This window comes from Neolamprologus brichardi, chromosome 17, assembly GCF_056152115.1.
Source record: "Neolamprologus brichardi isolate AB-2024 chromosome 17, ASM5615211v1, whole genome shotgun sequence".
Taxonomy (NCBI): domain Eukaryota; kingdom Metazoa; phylum Chordata; class Actinopteri; order Cichliformes; family Cichlidae; genus Neolamprologus; species Neolamprologus brichardi.
In genome coordinates this window covers 2,228,289-2,247,293 of record NC_142120.1, presented here as the reverse complement: position 1 = coordinate 2,247,293, position 19,005 = coordinate 2,228,289, and the positions used below count along the sequence as shown (strand labels likewise).

The 19,005-nt window shown below is 42.4% G+C and overlaps 2 protein-coding genes across 3 annotated transcripts in view; one reads left to right on the top strand and one right to left on the bottom strand.

The window, feature by feature from the left end:
* The window catches only part of tprb (translocated promoter region b, nuclear basket protein), a 29,892-nt gene extending 19,348 nt beyond the window's left edge, over positions 1-10,544 (top strand). Inside the window, exons 39-50 of the mRNA XM_087831133.1 lie at positions 36-113; positions 1,466-1,654; positions 1,735-1,884; positions 3,935-4,028; positions 4,390-4,553; positions 4,651-4,742; positions 9,012-9,121; positions 9,214-9,312; positions 9,478-9,616; positions 9,751-9,872; positions 9,963-10,058; positions 10,315-10,544. Coding sequence (XP_087687259.1) covers positions 36-113; positions 1,466-1,654; positions 1,735-1,884; positions 3,935-4,028; positions 4,390-4,553; positions 4,651-4,742; positions 9,012-9,121; positions 9,214-9,312; positions 9,478-9,616; positions 9,751-9,872; positions 9,963-10,058; positions 10,315-10,361 — 1,380 coding nt within the window. The 3' untranslated portion in view covers positions 10,362-10,544. The remainder of the gene's footprint in view (positions 1-35; positions 114-1,465; positions 1,655-1,734; positions 1,885-3,934; positions 4,029-4,389; positions 4,554-4,650; positions 4,743-9,011; positions 9,122-9,213; positions 9,313-9,477; positions 9,617-9,750; positions 9,873-9,962; positions 10,059-10,314) is intronic.
* Positions 10,150-17,207, bottom strand: prg4b (proteoglycan 4b). 2 transcript variants are annotated; one of them, XM_087831135.1, is made up of 14 exons: positions 16,926-17,068; positions 16,531-16,647; positions 16,257-16,379; positions 15,385-15,465; positions 15,199-15,258; positions 14,722-14,781; positions 14,419-14,637; positions 13,705-14,217; positions 13,260-13,346; positions 12,905-13,041; positions 12,674-12,830; positions 12,411-12,518; positions 11,088-11,216; positions 10,150-10,661 (listed from the first exon to the last, which is right to left on the bottom strand). In XM_087831135.1, the coding sequence occupies exons 1-14, from the start codon at positions 16,990-16,992 to the stop codon at positions 10,558-10,560; spliced, it is 1,962 nt and encodes a 653-aa protein (XP_087687261.1). In that variant the 5' UTR covers positions 16,993-17,068; the 3' UTR covers positions 10,150-10,557. The 2 variants fall into 2 exon arrangements, with proteins under 2 accessions (XP_087687261.1, XP_087687260.1); XM_087831134.1 differs by lacking the exon at positions 15,385-15,465 and having other exon boundaries at positions 16,926-17,207.
* Positions 17,208-19,005: the final 1,798 nt, after the last annotated feature.

Genomic DNA, 19,005 nt, shown 5'->3' with positions numbered 1-19,005 from the left:
ATATTGATGCTCCGGTTCTGATTGTCTGATTGTAGGAAGAGGTGCTGGCCGAGGATAGCGCTGAGGCCGAGGGAGTGGTGCCGACAGACAGTCTAGACGGAGAAGGAAGCCAGGTTGGCCAAAACATTTTTAGTTTTGTACATCAGCTAATAATTACCATTATTTTAATCTTTGCAGTGATTAAAAGTAAATAAATAGGACTCAATCTTAAAGCTGCCAGTGAGGATTTCATAATGTTGTACCATAAGACAATTTTCACCATTGTAGCAGTACCATAAAGTAGTCTTGTGATAATGTTGTCACTAGGGATGCACCGATACTGATACTGGTATCGGTATCGGGGCCGATACTGTAAAATGTGTGTGTACTCATACTTGTAAAAGTTAACCGATACCATGATACGATACTAACTTATTTCATTAGTCAGAGGGTGGCTTGTCATTTCTGTTGTAGTTTTTAGATTGGCCACTAGGGGGACACCCCGCGCTAAACAGGCACAGGGTTAGGCGAGTGAGACTGGCGACTCCAGATAAAAAAGAGAAACTGGAGGCTGCTGTAGCTAGGCTAAACAAAATGTCAGCAGTGTGGAACAGCCAACTTTAACTCAGGTTTTGGAAAAGCGAAGAAAAATGTCAAGAGAAAATCCACGAGCAGTTAAAATAACAGAGTCTCTGACTCATTTTATCGCTCTGGATGACCAGCCAATGCCGGTCGTGGAAAACATAGGATTGCACCGTCTTCTCAGCATCCTCGAGCTGCGATATGAAATTCCCAACCGCCCACACATCAGGGAGATAATGGTGCCAAAACTTTCTGAAGAGGTAAAGACAAGCAGTGTGTGCGCGATGTCAGTCCTCAGTTTAACGGCACAGTGGACTGATAATCCACGGGCAGATGAGGAGTTTGTTTGTCAATGCCAAATACTTTCGTTATTTTGTTTGTTTGTTTACATTATGGACACTCTGCAATAATTTAAAAGTTAATTTTATTCTCAAACCTAATTTGTATTTATTTTATTCCAAACAGAAGTGTTTATTTATTATTCTGAAAGCTCGAGACAGTGCCAATAGTTCAGTGGTATTTTGTTAAATTACAATGTGGAGACTCTGCAATAATTTAACAGAAGTGCTTATTTTTCACTTGAAATATTTTGTGGTCATTTTTATTACGATTTTATTTTTTATCAGCAGAGAATAAAATAAAACCTGTCTTCCAATTAATTGTGTGTGTGTGTGTGTGTGTGTGTGTGTGTGTGTGTGTGTGTGTGTGTGTGTGTGTGGTAGAAGTATCAGTTTTTGCACTCGGTATCGGCAAGTACTCAGATCCAAGTATCGGTATTGTATTGGTTTGAAAAAATTGGTATCGTTGCATCCCTAGTTGTCACATTCATGCAGGGATTGTGTGCTGATATCTAGTTTGCGTGATGTTTTGCGTTGTCAATGGCGGCCATTTTTCCGCCCCGCAGACCGAGGCGTTTTCCACGCTGGAGGATGGAGATGAAGGCTCAGCCTCTCAGTCCCTTACAATGGAGCAAGAGGTCACCCTGAGCCAGAGCGAGAGCACACAACAACTGCAGCAGGAAGTGATCGTTATCGTAACGGACACAGAGAGTGACGAAGAACAAGAAGAGGAGGAAGAGGAAGACGAAGAGCAGGTACGGCAGTTTTGTTCCATTTTTTTTAAAGACGACGTGTAAAACGGTGAAAATTCGATTACAAATTTTCCGTTTTCCAGGACTACGATGACGAGGATGAAGAAGATGAAGACGAGGAGGAGGAAGATGACGAGGAGGATGATGATGACGGAGAGATGGGAGAGGAAGGAGAGGACAGCAACGAGGGCAGCGGAGATTGCAACGAGCCCTACGAAGGAGACGACACAGAGGTAAGAGTAGCTGCAGCTCCAGCTGTGACCTCTGTGACCTCTGCCACCCACACGCCGTGTTAACCCTTCCCACTCGCTGCCTTTCCCGCTCACACACTCAGTTTTTCCACACGCTCTCGTTTCACTGTCACTGACATGCCGCCCCGTGTCGTAACGTCCTGTCTGCGCGCCTGTGTTGACTTTAGCTGTTTACGTTTTTACTCGAGTCTTCGCTGCACATATTCAGTGGGATGAGTCAGTGTCTGCAAAGGAACAGCTAACGAGCTTTTTACTTGTAATCTTTGTGTGAGGTTTGGCTTGAAGTGTGGATTTGCAGTTTTGTGTGTGAGGTTTTGGAATAATGATATATGTGTTATATTCAAAGGCAGGTATCTGAACAAAGTAATAGAAACTATTCTCTGTATACACGATAGAAAATGTTAAATAGCAGATTAAACTATAAAATGTGTAAACAAAAAAAGCTTCGTATTAGGAAATAAACATACACACAGTTACTGTCCCTCCATTTAGATCCATCAGAGTGAACTTCATTCAACACCAACGTCGGGTTTGAATACATTTTAAATTTAAATGTATTCATGCTGTATGCATTTTATTCCTAAGTTGTGAGTCTACACCAGCCAAAACACTGTTTTTGGTTATTAACATTTAAAATATAAAGGCTCTTGAAAAGTAACACAGAATTAGCTGCCTTTCCAAAAAAAACAAACCTTTCAGAAGTAGTTACAGTTTGCATGAAACCCTGTTTACTGTTTCCCTCCCAGGCTTCTACACTAATGTTCTTGACAGCGTTTAAATGCATTTTTAGCGTTTACATGTGGACAGAGATATTTTTCAAAACTGCAGTTTTCAGGAATAGCCTCCGTCCACACATACACGGGTAAGTTTAGTGACGACAGCGGGAAAAAGCTGTTTCTGTAACTGCATCTTGGCGCTAGACCAGCGGTCTCCAACCTTTTTTGCGCCACGGACCGGTTTATGCCCGACAATATTTTCACGGACCGGCCTTTAAGGTGTCGCGGATAAATACAACAAAATCAAACTAGTACCGGTACCGAAAAAAAGAAGATTTATTCATAACACACATGAAAAGACCCAGGAAAACCGAGTAAGCGATAAAAACGATAACAAAATAACGCTGAAAACCGATAAAGACCCTGAAAACTATACATTTCACACCTGAGCCTCAACTCTCGCGGCCCGGTTAGTAGTTAGTAGCAAGTACGGTTAGAAGTATTTCATACACATTGCATATTTGTGCTTATTTCGAGTTGATGTTCGGTTCATTAAGGGTCTTAAGCTTCACTGGCGTGACTGTCCAGGTGATCCATGCTGAGGGAAACTGGAACATAGAAGGATAACTGCAATGCATGCTTACAATACATATAACACATATAATCTAGGAATGTGTCAGGCCTGAGGCCTTAACTCATTTGGTGTCTCACTATATACCGGTCCGAGGCCCGGGGGTTGGGGACCGCTGCGCTAGACATCTCCGTCCCGAGAAAAGCAGCTGAAATTAACTTAAATTCATTACATTTTCGGTTTTATTTTGTTGTATTTATCCGCGACACCTTAAAGGCCGGTCCATGAAAATATTATCGGGCATAAACCGGTCTGTGGCGCAAAAAAGGTTGGAGACCGCTGCCGTAGAGGACGGGACCATTCTTAAGAATCGATGAAGCCATCTGTAGTACCTGTTTAGAGCACAGGGAGGCTAAGCAGGGCTGTTAGACCACTGGACCGTCTCACTATCTGATTCAGAGTTTTTCTCTGTGACGGAGGCCAAACTGTTTTTTTAACCTCTCGGTTTCTCTCGCAGTTGTTTTAGTTTCCAACGAGGAGAAAGTGAATCATAATCAGCATGTGATGCTCTGCCAGTATACCCTGGCACTGCTTCGTTTTATATGACCTTTCTCTTTCGGCGTTTCCTCTCACTCATCAAAGTTATGTTACTCGTTGGTCTTACCTTCGTTTGCCAAATTTTGCCTTTTGAGTGGTTTTGAATTTCTTCTTTGACTCGTTTCCTTTTATTTCCCTCGTTTCTCAGGGAGCTGACGTAACGGAGCCGGGCACTGAGACGGAGGAGAGTCTGGGGGCGTCCGACTCCACCCAAAGGCCGGCGGATTCCCAGACACCCAGCTGTAAGCTCCAGGAAACCCTGTCGAATACGTAGCTGTGCCTCAGACGCTCTGCATGCGCTCACAAACCGTCCCGCCATCCAATTAGTTATCCACAGTCTGCGATGACGGAGAAAGATGTCGTGTTGTGTTTACTGTCTGAAAGCGAGCGTAACAAAGGTCACTAAGAAGATTTGCTTTACGGGGAAAATAAGCAAATTAACCCGACTCGCTTATGTTTTAGGTAAAAGGAGGTTTAAATGTAAAGTAACTGGGATATTGATTATAAAGGGAGTTACTTTGTTTACATTTTTGGTGTTTTAAAGTATATTTATCTAAAATCTTATTTTCTCTTGTTCATTTGAACCTTTGAATTCTGTTTTAGTTGAGAGCGGCACAATGGAGGCTTTCTCTGCAGAGCAACCCACAAGCTCTGGTACACGCATGCCCCAGTCGCCACGGAGACCAGTGCATCAGCTGCCTTCACAGCGTATCCCAGTGCGCCGCCAGTCAGTGGGCAGACTTGCTCCCGGTGTGCCGGGCAGCGCTGTGAGTCACATCGAAAGGCTGAGAATTTACATCACAATGTTCATACGAAACTCTGTGTGAAACTTGACCCCTTTTTCTTCCCTCTTTCAATCTGCAGCAGCACTTTTTCGATGAGGATGACAGGATGGTTCCCAGCGCTCCCACTCTGGTGGTGCCTCACCGCTCTGATGGTTTCGATCAGGCCATCCAGTAAGTGTCACACACATCGGGCCACAAGGTTTACACGTTTATACAAACAGTAAATCTCCTGGTTTCATTGTGACCTGTAGTTTGTGCAGTTCCACTGAAAACTTGTCAGTGGAAAAATAAATATTTTGCAAATGTAAATTAGGCCGGTTGTATAAGTGCACACCGTTACACTAATACTCTGTTGATGCACCTTTTGATTTGTTCATTTTTCTTGGGTAGCAGCTGGCATGACACATCGTAGTGTAGTTTTCCCACTCTTTGTTGCAAAGCACTCAGATTCTGTCAGATTATGAGGACATCTCTGCACCTCCGTCTTCAGCTCACACCGGTGACGTGGCTCCGGCTGGCTCAGTCCAAAACTTCAGTTTTCTGTTGTTTTTAAGTGTATCCTCGGGGTCGTGTTGAACGGGGAAGTTCTTCTCCATCTTCAGCCTTCTGGTTTTTGTGCTAAACAAACTGTTGGACTTGCAGACAAAAAATTAACCTTGGTCTGGACAAATTTATCAACCATCGACGATTGGGCTGTTGGATATAACGATATATATCAGATAGAGGTGGGAATCACCATACATCCCACGATACGATATTATCACAATACTTAACGCACGATACGATATTATTGCAATTTTTAAAAATATTTTGCGATATTCAGATTCTGTACATAAAGGTAAACTTTATCAATATTCATTTTCTCTAATATCAAAGTCTCACACTCAGTCTTTCTCTCATTTCAGTTTGATTGTTGACAAACTGAACGGTTTGTATTACAGTCTAGTCCAACTTAACTGAATCAACCATCTGGTACAATTATAGCTATTCTGAACTATGCAGTTTATGAAAACTATGCAGCCCCTTCAGCAACTGAAGAATTTGAAAGTAAATTAAAACAAAATATAATTTTACATTAAATAAAAAAGTTTTAAACTTAATTAAAATAAAACATGTCTTAAATTAAAATAAGTAAACTGTCATGTTTATTGCTGCCAAAAACAAGTTAAACACATTTGGACAGTGAAGGAATGTCAGGATTCTTGCTCAGAAAAAGGATCAACATGCTCTGAAGTCAGAGCACAAAAACCTTTTTGTAACAAAATATCGATTTCTGCTGTCCCTGTATCCATACATTATTAGCAAACAAAATATCACCATACTACAAAGTATCAATTTTTTTCCTCCACCCCTAATATCAGATGACGATATGAAAACATCTGTCGTTTCATTTTACGCTGTCGTTTGTTTCGTGGTGTCACAAAATAAACTGTTTACATCAATCATTTTTCATCGTTTTGATGGTCACTGTAGAATTTCTGAAAGTTCTCTGATATTTAATATAACCACACAACGGACGGACCAGCGACTGTTTTTATGCGTTGTCCACCGTCCATTTGGTTATTTTTAACATAAACCTTTCACAATAAAGCTGAAGATCCTGCTGAGATCTTTCAAAATAAACTGAATTACGTGAAATATGATGCAGAGTTTACAGATGAGAAGCTAAAAAGAGCCGTCGGTGCTAAAAATAAACCTTAGAGCAGGCTTTTCCCCGCAGCCGTGTAATAAATGCTCACAAAGAAAACTGCAGCTGTTTAAACGTATGTAACACTCGACTCCAGCTACACGACGCGCGGCTGAAAACACTTCACGCAAGTTGAGCTGCCGAGATTCACTAAATGTACAGAAAATGTAAAATGTTTGATTTGTTAAGGGTTCAGATATTAAGGAGGGAAACAGGAGGAATTCCAATAACCACACTGACCCGGCCGGGTGACGTCAAACGAAGATTTTAATGACACGCGTGGAGGGATCGCTGTACGCAGACAGCATTGATCTCTAACAATACACAAGCAGATGTTTTATACCATTAGGGCTTAAATTTAATGACGCCCCTTCAACGTCAAACAGATACAATGGATACATATGTTTCAAAACCACAAACGTTTCAAAAGAGCATCTTCTTCGCCTCCGCGCCAGGTGTCTTCCTGTCCATCTTCTGACTCTCGCTTCTCCTCAAATCATGCTCTGCAACAAACTAGTAACTCTGCACGCACAAAAATGCAGTGACAGCAAATATCTGAACTCTCACCTAGAACATAGCCTAGCTACAGTGTGTGTGTGTGTGTGTGTGTGTGTGTGTGTGTGTGTGTGTGTGTGTGTGTGTGTGTGTCCTGACATCAATTGACACTCTGTCACCTCTCACCCACTAACGCTCACAGTCAGAGGCCACTCTCAAATGTGTTAGCAGTTTACTAAAACTATATATATAATATATTGAACAAATGCTGTAAATGAGTGCCCCTACTTCAAAGCTTAATAAAAAGGATATAAATGAATAAAAGATAACAATAAATAACCTGGTTATTCAAATAGCCTTATCCCAACAGCTCCTCAAAGTAACTTTCACAAGCACGCTCTGCAAAAGCCTGCACTTCCTGTTTACTTTGGCACAGAGTGTACTCAGAGTTAGGCCTTTCCTTTATAATGCAACAGAATCTGCATATAAACATTTAAGATGATAGATTTAACTCAACAGTTTAAAGTGGTTATAACTGCACCTGTAATAAAGGCTGATTGGGTGCCAATATGTTTAAACATCTGAATACAATATCAATATTAATTATTAATGCAATGGTAATGATGATGATTATGAACCATAGCAGTGAAATAATTTCCCTGATCTCCACAGATTATATGTCGTTGTTGTGACGATAAATGTCTGATATCAGGATATGAGATTTTGGTCATATCGCGTTCACCGGTCGTTTTTACAAGAGCGATTTATTTATTTATTTATTTGCCCATGAGTAAGTTTGCTAATAAGGTTGAAGCATTGAGCCCAAATGCAGCGACTCACTTACTCAAACTCATAACAGAAGGAAAGAAAGGCAGTGGTCTGTGTTCAGGAAAAACAAAACATTTAATTTAAATAAAAACACAGAGATGGGGAGGAAAACGAAGAGAAACTGGCTTCTTTTTCCATTATAACTGCGTTTATCTGCCTTACACACTCAACCAAACAACAAATACCAAATTAAACAAAAAGTTAAAAATCAAAATGTTTCTTCAGGCGAACAGAAATTTAAAAAAATAAAAAATCCCCAACGTTAAGTCTTTTGTGCAGTTTGGTGCATTTCAAATAAGTGAATAAATAATGCAAAAAGTAGCTATATTATTATTATATTATATTAATACTGAAACAAACAAGAAAATAAATTGTTCTAAGCACACAAATCAGTCTGTGCATGATTTCGTTGCTCCGCCCCTCAAAAAAGTCACCTGTCGTGATTTAATGGACGGATGAATGTTGGTTGGAAAAATTGTACATATAACTTGACCTGGTGTCAGCTATCAGTCAAAAGTTTGGACCTTCTCATTTACTGTTTCTTCTCTATTTTCATGAATATTTACATCATAGATTCTCTCTGAAGGCATCAAAACTATGAAGGAACACACGTGCAATTATGTAGCCAACACAAAATTGTGAAATTACTCAAAACACGTTTTAAAATTTCGATTCTTTGAAATCGCCGCCCTTTGCTGTGATTGCTGCTTTGCACACTTGGTGTTCTCTCGCTGAGCTTCATGAGGTCGTGGTTTTCCAGCTCCTGGAACATTTATCTGGACTCTAATCTGAGGAGTTGTTAACTTGTGATCCGATGCTCGGATAAATTCATCTTGTTCTTCCTCATGTGAGCCAGTTTCCTCGTAGCGCTTGATGGTTTCTGCGACTGCACTTGGGGACTCATTCAAAGTTTTCTCAATTTCAAACTGACCTTCAGTAATGATGGACTGTGGCCTCTCTTTACTCAGCTCATTGGCTTTTGCCATAATATGAATCCTAACAGCTGTCAGCTGTGTACCAACCTGACGTCTGCACAACACAACTGATGGTCCCATTAAGTAGGCAAGAAAGTCCACAAATAACCCTGACGAGGCACGTCTGTGAAGTGAAACTTCAGGCGACTGCATCATGAAGCTCATTGAAGAAGGGTTTGCAGCGCTGTCAACAGAGCAAAGGAGGAAAATCTGCAAAGAGCTCCTGTGTTGTGTGCTGCATTATCCTGTGGCATACATTACTGTAGTACAGCATGTGTATAGGCCACACACATGCAGTCATGTAGAGCTGTCTGACTGCATCTCCTCAAACTGAGACTTGAGCTCGTATAAACCAGCCTTTATTCATTCAAACTTGATCATTTGCTTCTAAAATGAAATCTTAACTGGTCCGTCCACAGTCGCCTAATTCACGTTCGTGTCTCTTTCGTTTCTCAGCTCGCCACAGGTAGCTGGCGTGCCGCGCTTCAGGTTTGGCCCTTCAGAGGACATGCCGCAGACCAGCTCTTCCTCACACTCTGATCTGGGTCAGCTCGCGTCACAAGGAGGTAATCTACCAAATGTTTGATGAATGTTAACCCCAAAGAGCCATCAGTGTGCACCACAGTCTCTTTAACTGCAAACTAATTCTTCTCTTCAGGTCTTGGGATGTATGACAGTCCCCTGTTTTTAGCCACTCACGAGGAGGAGTCTGGTGGACGCAGCGTTCCCACCACTCCGCTACAAGTTGCAGCTCCAGGTATTTGTCTGTCTCTGTCAGTCTGTCCGTTAAAGCATGTCACACTGCCTTTTCCCGAGCTTCCTCAAAACTATCTTTTCTAGGATAAGTGTGATGAAATTTGGGTTTGGGAGCACTACGAGTTTGTGGAAAGTTGACATTTGTTTTCCTCTTTCTATCTTCCAGTAACTGTTTTCTCAGAAGTGGCTCAGTCCGACACAGAGCACGCCTCTCAGTCTGTTCCCATGGTGAGCACATCAACACCAGGAGCTGCCGGTGCAGGGGAGGAGAGAGACGACGTCTTCCTGGAGCCAGACACTGATAGGTGAGCCTCGCCCTCTCAGCAGTTTGTCACTCCTCCAACTTCTGCCTCTTTGAAACCTTTCGTTCCACTCGGTTTCAATAACTTCACCAAAATGAGAGGTTACGAAGGTCACAGGTGCATTTTGCTTGATTCAGGCCCGGTGCCGAAGTGTCGGTGGACCCCGTGGTGTCTCAGGGCGATATGGAGGAGTCGAGCCAAGCGTCCGACAAGAGCAGCCTCCCCTCCACCAGCCAGGAGCCTTCCTCCAGCTCTGCAGGTACACTACAGCCTCGTGACTGTGCCGTTCCCCATCTGTTTTGTCTTTCTGTTGCATATTCAGTAGGTTACGTTTGTTTTTGTTTTTTAGATACAAGCAGCGCTCCACCAAAACAGTCTCGGCCCGGGCCCAGCAGACAGCTCCAACGATGGCCGGACAGCCGCGGCGGCCGCATGAAGAGAGGAGGTAACAGTGATGTAACACGAACGTTATAATGGGCACAAGACTGAGCAATGATTTTATTACTGCTTTAAATGGCCACTCATGAAGGACTTCAGACATTTCATTCAGGTTTTTATTAATGAAAAGCACGACAGGAAACACGGTACATTCATTGTGGTTATTATTACACATTTTACAGTCACTCTGACCATTTTTGTTTTATTAATTTCTTTACATCGGTGCAGTAAGCCCGTCTAAAAACATGCTTCCATCTCCACAGGTCAAGCTTTTCCTTCATGGAAACAGGGGAGAAGATTCGCCCGATGAAGGAAAAATCAAAGTGAAGAGCTCATCGTTCCTTCAGGAAAGCTCAGACGTGATCATGTTCTGTTATGAAGCGTGTTGGGCTTTGATTTAGTTTCATTTTGTTAATGCGATTAGATACTTTCTTGTAACTGCGTCCATCCTGATGTGTTTTATGATGATTATAATAAACTTACAAAGTGAAAACATTTTTGTTGTTTTACTGCGAACATCTGATGAAGTTGTTGGACTGCGGTGATGAGCCGGCTGTAGGAGGAGCGATGACGGGACGTTCACCGTCCAACCTCACGTTGTAGGATTTTGCTGCAGAAGTAGAATAAACAGCAAGTTCATTAGACCATTACATTAATAGCTGATACTTACAAAACAATATTTTTCCTTCGTGCAGCTATATTCAGGTAGACTGGCATGAACGTGTTTATCAACACGGTCGCTGTTACAGTTTGTAGTGGACAGCTCGTCCACGGACACCCGTCTGTTTTCTTATGCATCACCATTGAAATGGAAATCTTGACTGTGGGAACTGTGCAGTAAATCTGAGCTGCAGGTGAACACCCACACACACACACACGTGGTCCTTGTTAACGACATGCCGATGGACACGTGAAGGACATTTTGTGCTTCTGAAGTTGAGCAACAAAGACGTGCGTAAGCACCACTGCTGCTTTAAACGCTGCCAAACCGCACGCTTTTATTCCAGCTCTGTAAACAGGCCAGTGTGTGACTTACGTCCTGAGAAGACAAAGTATCTGTAGCCCTCTGGCTCGGCGGTTGTGGGCACAGACACGGCGGCTGTGACGGCGGGCGGGAAGCCTCTCCAGGATGTCCTAATGTTGATGACCGGTCCTAAAACGGAGGCTGGAAACGAAACGATCAGGTTTAAAATTGTGCCATGAAGCCAAACCGTACTGGTGTTGTCCTTACCAGTGCAGTGTTTTTGTTTTGTGAACAAACTCTTAACCCTTGTTAATCCCATAAACCTTACGAAGGGTGTTTGTTTCCATTTTGCAGTTATTTGCTCCTCTCCACCGCGCTATGACTCACTTTTCGGTGCAGTGTGTGCGCTGCAGCTCGTACACGTTTAAGCCAAAGTCTAACCAAGCATGGAGCTATACGTCTGTAAACACGCTTAACGGGGTTCTCTACACTAAGTTCACGCACAACTATTGTAAAAGTTAGAGTACAAACATAAAGAGAGTTATTAAGTTGTGTTCTTTATGAGTTGTAAAGAAAGGGAAAATGTTAAAATTCAGTGAATGGAAATTGTATTCATACTTGTTGGATTCTACATTAACTTTTTAAAAGTGGAGGCAAAGTTATCGAACCACAAAAACACAATGATATAATGTGGTATAAATATATTAGAAATATGTCGTTGTAACGGCGGATATGTAAAGCTAGCTCATATTTACGTAATATAACTTTTATTTTGGTAACTTCCTGTGTGACCGGAAGTGAATGATGGTAACGGTAACCAGCTTGATGTACAAAAAAGACGGAAGAAAACGGTAAACTATTGCTAGTTTAGAGAAAAGGGAGAGAAAAACATGGTTAAATTGTACAAAATGAATGGTTCTAGCTACAGTCGACAGGGGAACAAGGTTTGTAATGTACATGATTTAAGTTGAGCAGTCTGAAATGCATAATATGTATTATATAGTTTAATAGAAAACGGTTAGACCAGCGTAATGAGCGGTTGAAATGGTGTTACATGAATAACATGGTAATTGTTTTATTTGCTCTTACGTTGGTTCGTTGTCTGATACACGGCAAGGAATAATAAAGGTCATTCAACAACCATCAGTTCTGGATGCTACAGTCGTTATTATTATTACTGCAGATTATATCTGTAAGGAAGCTGATTGAATATTAACGATAACTCGTGGCGAAGGGGCGGGACTACTTCTTCCTGCTCCTTCTATATGTAACTGAATCAGAACAGGTGATAGTGAAATGTATTGGCTTTATGTTGTATAGCTGTTTCTCTTCTCTTCTTTGCTAAATGAACTTTGTATATTGTTTACATGATCGAAATAAACAATGATGGGTTACCTGCTTGTCGAACCACTCGGTTGCGGACTGTGTAAATGGCATACTTGACTTTCTTGGCACATGTTGGCCTGACACCAGCCTGGTATGAATACTTCTGAACCATTCCACCTAGAGGAAAAGAAAGTAAACATCTTAAAGACTTTTTATGTGTTCAAAACATAAACATTGTACACATTGTTTATTACAATTCTCTTTCTGAAGCAATGAACAGCAAAATATATCTTTTCTGGTAGTTTAATAAGCTCCGCCCCCTTAATTTTTACCTCTCTTGAAGAAGTAGACTGACTCTGCCCTCCTCTTGTACTGGGGCACCGACAGGGCGGCCGTGATGTGGCCCTGCAGCCCGTCGAACCCTGTTGTAATGACTTTGGGATAGCCAGGGTCCACAGCGTCGTTTTCAAATCTCCAGTACTGACTTCCCTGTGAACACCGTGCTGTGTTAAACTCTGTAAATGCTGTTCGCTCAGTGGTTCTGCTGAGATTGGTCAGTTTACCTTGAAAATGTACGTCTTGCCCTGGCAGTTACAGCGGGTGAACACGGTGTCAATGGGTGACGGGACGCCCCACACCTGGGTGATGCCTCTGGGTGGACCTGGCACCCTGTTACTATCCAGCAACCAGAAGTAGTGACCTGTAAAAGTGATAATATCACTATATAGAGTTTTAGATAACCTATTGTAACATTGTAATTTCATTCTCTCAGTTTAATGCTTCAAAATAATTTCCCCTCAGTTCTCCCTGTCTTCAATGCATTCCATTAGTTGCTCTCTTATATGCAAATCCACTGTTGTTGGACCAGGATGACACGACTGATCCTTGCAGTTAAAACTGCACACGAGCTGCACTAACCTCTGAACACCACCATCGTGCCGTTCCTCAGAGTGGTGACTCCGCTGACGGGCCGCCCGCTGCATAGGTTTGTATCGTTGCTGTCATCTGGGGAAAGTAAAGACACCGTGGGAATAAACACCACCCACCACGTAATCTCAGACTGTGTTTCTGGGCGTTAACTGTCATTTTCTGCTGTTTTGTGAGCTTTTTTTCACCTCTTAAATGTGGCTGAACTTTACTTCCAGTTTTGGAGGAAAGCCAGATTTATTTACAGCGTGAGGGAAAATAAAAAAACAACTGAGCTCATAAAACTGGTAGCAGCCTGCGATCGTGCCAGACTCGTAAAACAAATTAGATTTTTGGAAATTGTGGTACTTGTGCCCATCACAGAGTGAGTCCCTCAGGTGTTTTCTGCATGTGACATAAAGAATCTGGTCAAATTATTTTTTTTAAACAGTCTTACCTGCTTGGTAATCTCCTGTATCGTCTGTATTCTGGGTTTCCAGGGGCTTCGTGTCAGGTTTAGAAGTGGGCTTAGCTGGGTCTAGCTCTGGCTGTGGTTTTTCCACAGGTGGAGTCGGCTCTGGTTCTTGAGCCCCGGTGGGTTTGGAGGTGTCTGTCAGCAGATCGTCTGTGGCATCACTCCACGCTGCAGTTGTGGGTGAGGGAGCGTGGGTGGTCACAGCTTCAACCGTTGATATCTCCTCAGATCCCACTGAGGAAGCACTGGTGGAAGGAAGAACTGAAGGGTTGCTTGCAGTGACATCATCAGGGAGGCTTGAAGTGGCTTCCTCGGGGATGGTTGTGGAGGCAGGGGTGATGGTGAGCAGTGAGTTATCTGGCTCATCAGAGGGAAAGACAGCATCCGTAACAGCCACTGCTGGTGTCTGCGTGTCCAGCTGTGGGGAGCTGGTTGAACTGGGCTCGACTGAGGGGACTGAAGTTGATGTTGGCTCGCTGGAAATGTGGTCGGCTGCTGTTGTGAGCAGAGAGAAAGTCACATCACTGTAAATCAAGTCTTTTAATCAATTTAATAAAATAATTAAATATCAATTTGCATATTTTAGTTGCAATTTGTATCTTAGTTGCTACATTTGGGGTTTTTTCTGCAATCTATTGCTAAAGTAACTCACAAAAACTGTATGAATCAAATGCCATAAACAGATATCTCACGTACTCGTGCTGTCACTCAGAGCCTCTGCAGTGGTGCTGACGAGCTCGTCGTTGTCTGAAGGAGTCCTCGCTGTAGTCGGGGTGGCCTCGGTAGAAATCTCACCCAGCGGGTCAACCGTGGAGAGCTCATAGTCACTGCTGATCTCCGGGACTGGACTGGCCTCCAGATCTTCAGGTTCAGTTTTAGAAAAGTCTTCAGTGGGAAAGATCGGGCCGGACGCATCTGTGAGAATGTGACACGAGCGAGATGAGGTGCGCACTCAGACGTAAGAGTTGCGTAACTTTATTGGGAAAGAGCTTTGCTCACCATCAGTGGGATCGTCTGATGGATGTGATGTTGGAGCGACCGGAGGAACTGAAGAGTCATCTGTTGGCAGCAGCAGGGTTCACACAAACATTTTAATCATTTAATCGGCCGTCTTTGTTTTTCCTACATGTCCTCCTCCAGAGTGTTCAGAGCTTTGATTGAAGAAAACTCCCAGAAAATGTCCTATCCTGGCATCATTTAGCGCTTTCCTCTCTTGTGACTCAGCCCAACCCTCCCACACACAGTCCACTCACAACAACACTGCTTCCTTGTGTTTCATTTGGCCCGTGAGGCTAATGCCCCTGGATTTAGCCCCGAAAATAAACCACCGTGACAAATTCACAGCCATAAACATCCTCCTGACGTATGCGTTTTAAAACCCACCGAATCAAGTTCACGACAGTCATCAAAGTGACTGAGTGAGCGTTTGTTCCTGTCATAACCTTCTCTAGAAAAGTTCGAAAAGAGCAAACTCACCTTCATCGTTTCCCTCGCTGAACGTAGAAAGCTGGTCTGTTGCCTCTTTCAAAGTTTGATCTGTGGGAACGTTCACGAACGGGAACAGAAATCTCCATTATTGGTGTAGCCCCTATAAAACCTGCCTTTAACCCCAAATGACTGAAAATCTCAGAGAAATCAAACCTTTTACCAAGAAAAATATACCTTTGGATTTGTTATCATTTACATTATTGCATGAACTAGTCTTCTTTGCTGCTGCAGCACTGGCCTCTCCACTGTTCTGTTCTGCAGCAATTACCAAGACAGAAATTAATGTCAAACGTTGCATCGTTGCAGATTACTGCATGCGCTGCATGCTGCGGTTATACTGCCGTACTGTGCATGCTGGTGATGGACATGCAGGCAGAGTCAGAGCGGGGACGTCACATTCATCCTAGTCTAAGGAGCTTGGAAAACGTCTGGACTTCTTTAAGTTGCTTGAAGACGTTTCACCTCTCAGCCGAGAAGCTTCTTCAGTTCTCGGGTCAAATGGTGAAGAGTCCCAGAGCCCCCTTGGTGTGGTAAGCCCCGCCCTCTGTTCAAAGATGGTCGTTCACAGTGGACATATATGTTTCTTTCAAACCATCTGTCTTCTCTTTCCAAAATGTGACCATTAGCATCCTCGAAAGAGTGACCTTTGATCTTTACCTTCGTCCCCACCATTTGACCCTAGAACTGAAGAAGCTTCTCGGCTGAGAGGTGAAACGTCTTCAAGCGACTTAAAGAAGTCCAGACGCTTTTCTTTCCAAGCTCCTTAGACTACAATGAGCTGGATGACTGAGAACCTTCACAGACACATTCATCCTAGCATCTTCCTCCCCGTTTGTGCACAACTTGCGTCACAAATTGCCATAATTATATAATAACAACGTGCATGAGCTGATGGTATATTATATTGATGACTAAATGTAATCTGTTACATAAGGGCTGTATGACTCCACAGATGAACTGAGGATGATGATGATATCTATCTGTTTAGCATGCATTAAGAATCCGTCACATACACACAGGAGTTGAATGAGCTAGAAAGGACCGACCTTGTGCGTCGCAGTGGTTCTTGTAGTCCGGACAGCACTGGTCGTACGTTGCGCAGTCAGAGTCACAGCTACACAGCCGGCCTCGTTTGAAGTTTTCTCCACAGCGCCCCTTACATGAGTTTTCTGTTGCGCACAAACATTATAATAGACACACAAACACAGTGAGACTGCACAGCTGGTTATTAGACGTTATTATGTGTAAAGGTTCAGTAATGGTGACCAAAAATCTCAATTCTGCTGGATGCTGTAGATCCAAACAAGGAAAAGGCCTCACTTGTGGTGCACTGAGATTCATAGTCGTTGCAGCACTCTCCATAAGACAGACAGCTATAGTCACACTGGCATCTGTAACCCCTGTAGTACTCGCCACCGCATCGTCCTCTGCAGCTCGCTGTCAGTAGCAGGAAAAGAAGGATAAATGTCAGAGGCAGAGGGTGCAGCGATAAGACGACACCTGCGCTCCCGCTTGAGGGCACAGTCTGTGCAACCCTGCCAGGAATTGATTTCTGCAGTAGTGACAAATACATAAGGTACACATAGGTTCCCCCGCAGGTAAATAATTATTTAACAGAGTAAATATGAACGAGTACAAGCAGAAAAAACCTGAAGCATTCCAGGAAAACAAATGATACCAAAGAATATTAAAGAATGGAAACCAGTTATACTCACTCTGAGCGCCACTAAATGTCAAAGCACAAGCCAGAAAAATAAGCGCACAAAGTAGCGTGGAAGACATCCTCCTGTAGAATCTGAAAGTAGACACAAAAGCACGCACACAAACTCTGTGATGTTTCTGACTGATGTGCCAAAGAGGGACAACACGGGAACAGAAATGTGGCTCACCTCGCCAGAGCCTCGGAGCACTGCTGAAGGTTCGGCTCCGCCTGCTTTTAAAAGGCCGAGCGCTACAGTGTGACCACCCATTAATTGGCGGATCCTGTCTAATTAAATGTGCAGTGATCTCACAGGGTGTAGGGAGGGTCCTCTAGTCCAGACAGCGTGATTCGCCACAAACAGCTGGAAGGACATCAAAACACGTGTGTCGGACTTTACACACTTCCGAGCAAAAGAAGAAGAAAAAAAAGAAAAGTGTCTGAACCGACTGTTCAGTAACACGAAGGAAATTCTTTTAGCTTCATCCCAGACTTTAAAGCTTCCAAATAAAAATCACATGGACACTCAAATAGCAGCTGACTGCTTTCTGTATATGTTCTGTTTATTGTGAATCTGATTTCTCCTTACAGCTGCCATCTATTTTAGAATAAAACACACACACACTAAAACTATTCTTACACAATTTACATTTACTGCATCTTTGTTTTAGCAATTATTAAATTATAGATCAAGAGTAAAATCATATTATTCTCTCTCCCCCTGTTGGCAGCTGAGTTTCTTGTCACTGCCAAAATAAATAAACTCCTATATTCACCATTTGTACTGTTAAATATGAGGTTTACAGGTGTTTAAGGTCAAAAAGGTGCAGTTCAAAGCTGCAATGACAGTGCAAGAGAAGGAAAACAGGGTTGATTCAACGCCTCCCGACCTTCAAGTTGGGGACATTACTGTAGCATTAGCAGCGTCTCAGTAAAAACATGTTTATCTTTAGTATTTAAAGAGGCTATGACTGCGTTTGGCTGTAACTCCCTCCACCCATAATCAACTTATTCTCTACACTCTTCTTGCTCTGCTGCTGTAACTGGAATTTACAGTAATTTATTAAAGTTACTGTAAATTAATTCACAGCAAATTCAATGTAAATGAAATTGTAACAATGTATTTGAATTTGTCACATGTTACTTTATTTCTCTGTATTTTCATTAATAGAATGTTTATTGTGTTTTCATGTACAGTTGTAGGATTAACATCGTTTAAAATGTACAGCTTTACCTGTAAAACACAGAAAGCCTGTAGCTTTATTTCTTTTTATTTGTTTGTTTGTTTGTTACTTTCTTTGTAAGTGGAACAAAGCATCCTTCTTAACAGACAAGACATTTTAATCATTTGAGCCTCGTGTGGCTGTTTTGACGGACCGTATCATGCATGCGGTATTTTTCCATCATGTCATGGTTCAGTTAGAGGAAAAGTGCTCATTAGTACGCTCCTGTCAACCCAATAATAACAACAGGATCTGGTTGAAGTGGCCGAGCCGACCAAACAGTCGGGTCTACGCAGACATCACAGGAAACATCAGCAGAAATATTTCTCACTCATATCCTGTTAATGAGATTGATTAAACCCGCTGATCTTAATTTAAGAACAAAAAAACAACAACCCGGTGACGGGAAAAGAAAAGAAGTGCACGTTGAACGTTTTAGAAAGTAGAGTAAGCACGCCCCCTTGTGTCTGTAACTTTCAGTGCAGCTTTGGAGTATAAATGTTGAACTCATGTAGAAACTAACTTAATAATAGTTGGATGCAATGTTCCCTCTAAGCTGCGCGCGGTCTCTGCGCACAGAAAATCTGCTTTGCGCATACAAATCAATCAATCAATCAATCTTTATTGGCAGACTTCATGTCCATAAAAAACAAGACAGAAACACAACTCCCCCCCCCCCCGCCCCCCAACACAAGATATAAACCATTAAATATATATAAGTATATAAATAAGTATATAAAACATTTGTAAAAATATAAAACCATAATATACATAAAACACAATTACTTAAAATAAATCAATAAATACACAAACACTTTAACCAGTGCTTTCTCAGACTGGATGAGTAACGGGAACCACTCACTGTCGGATCTG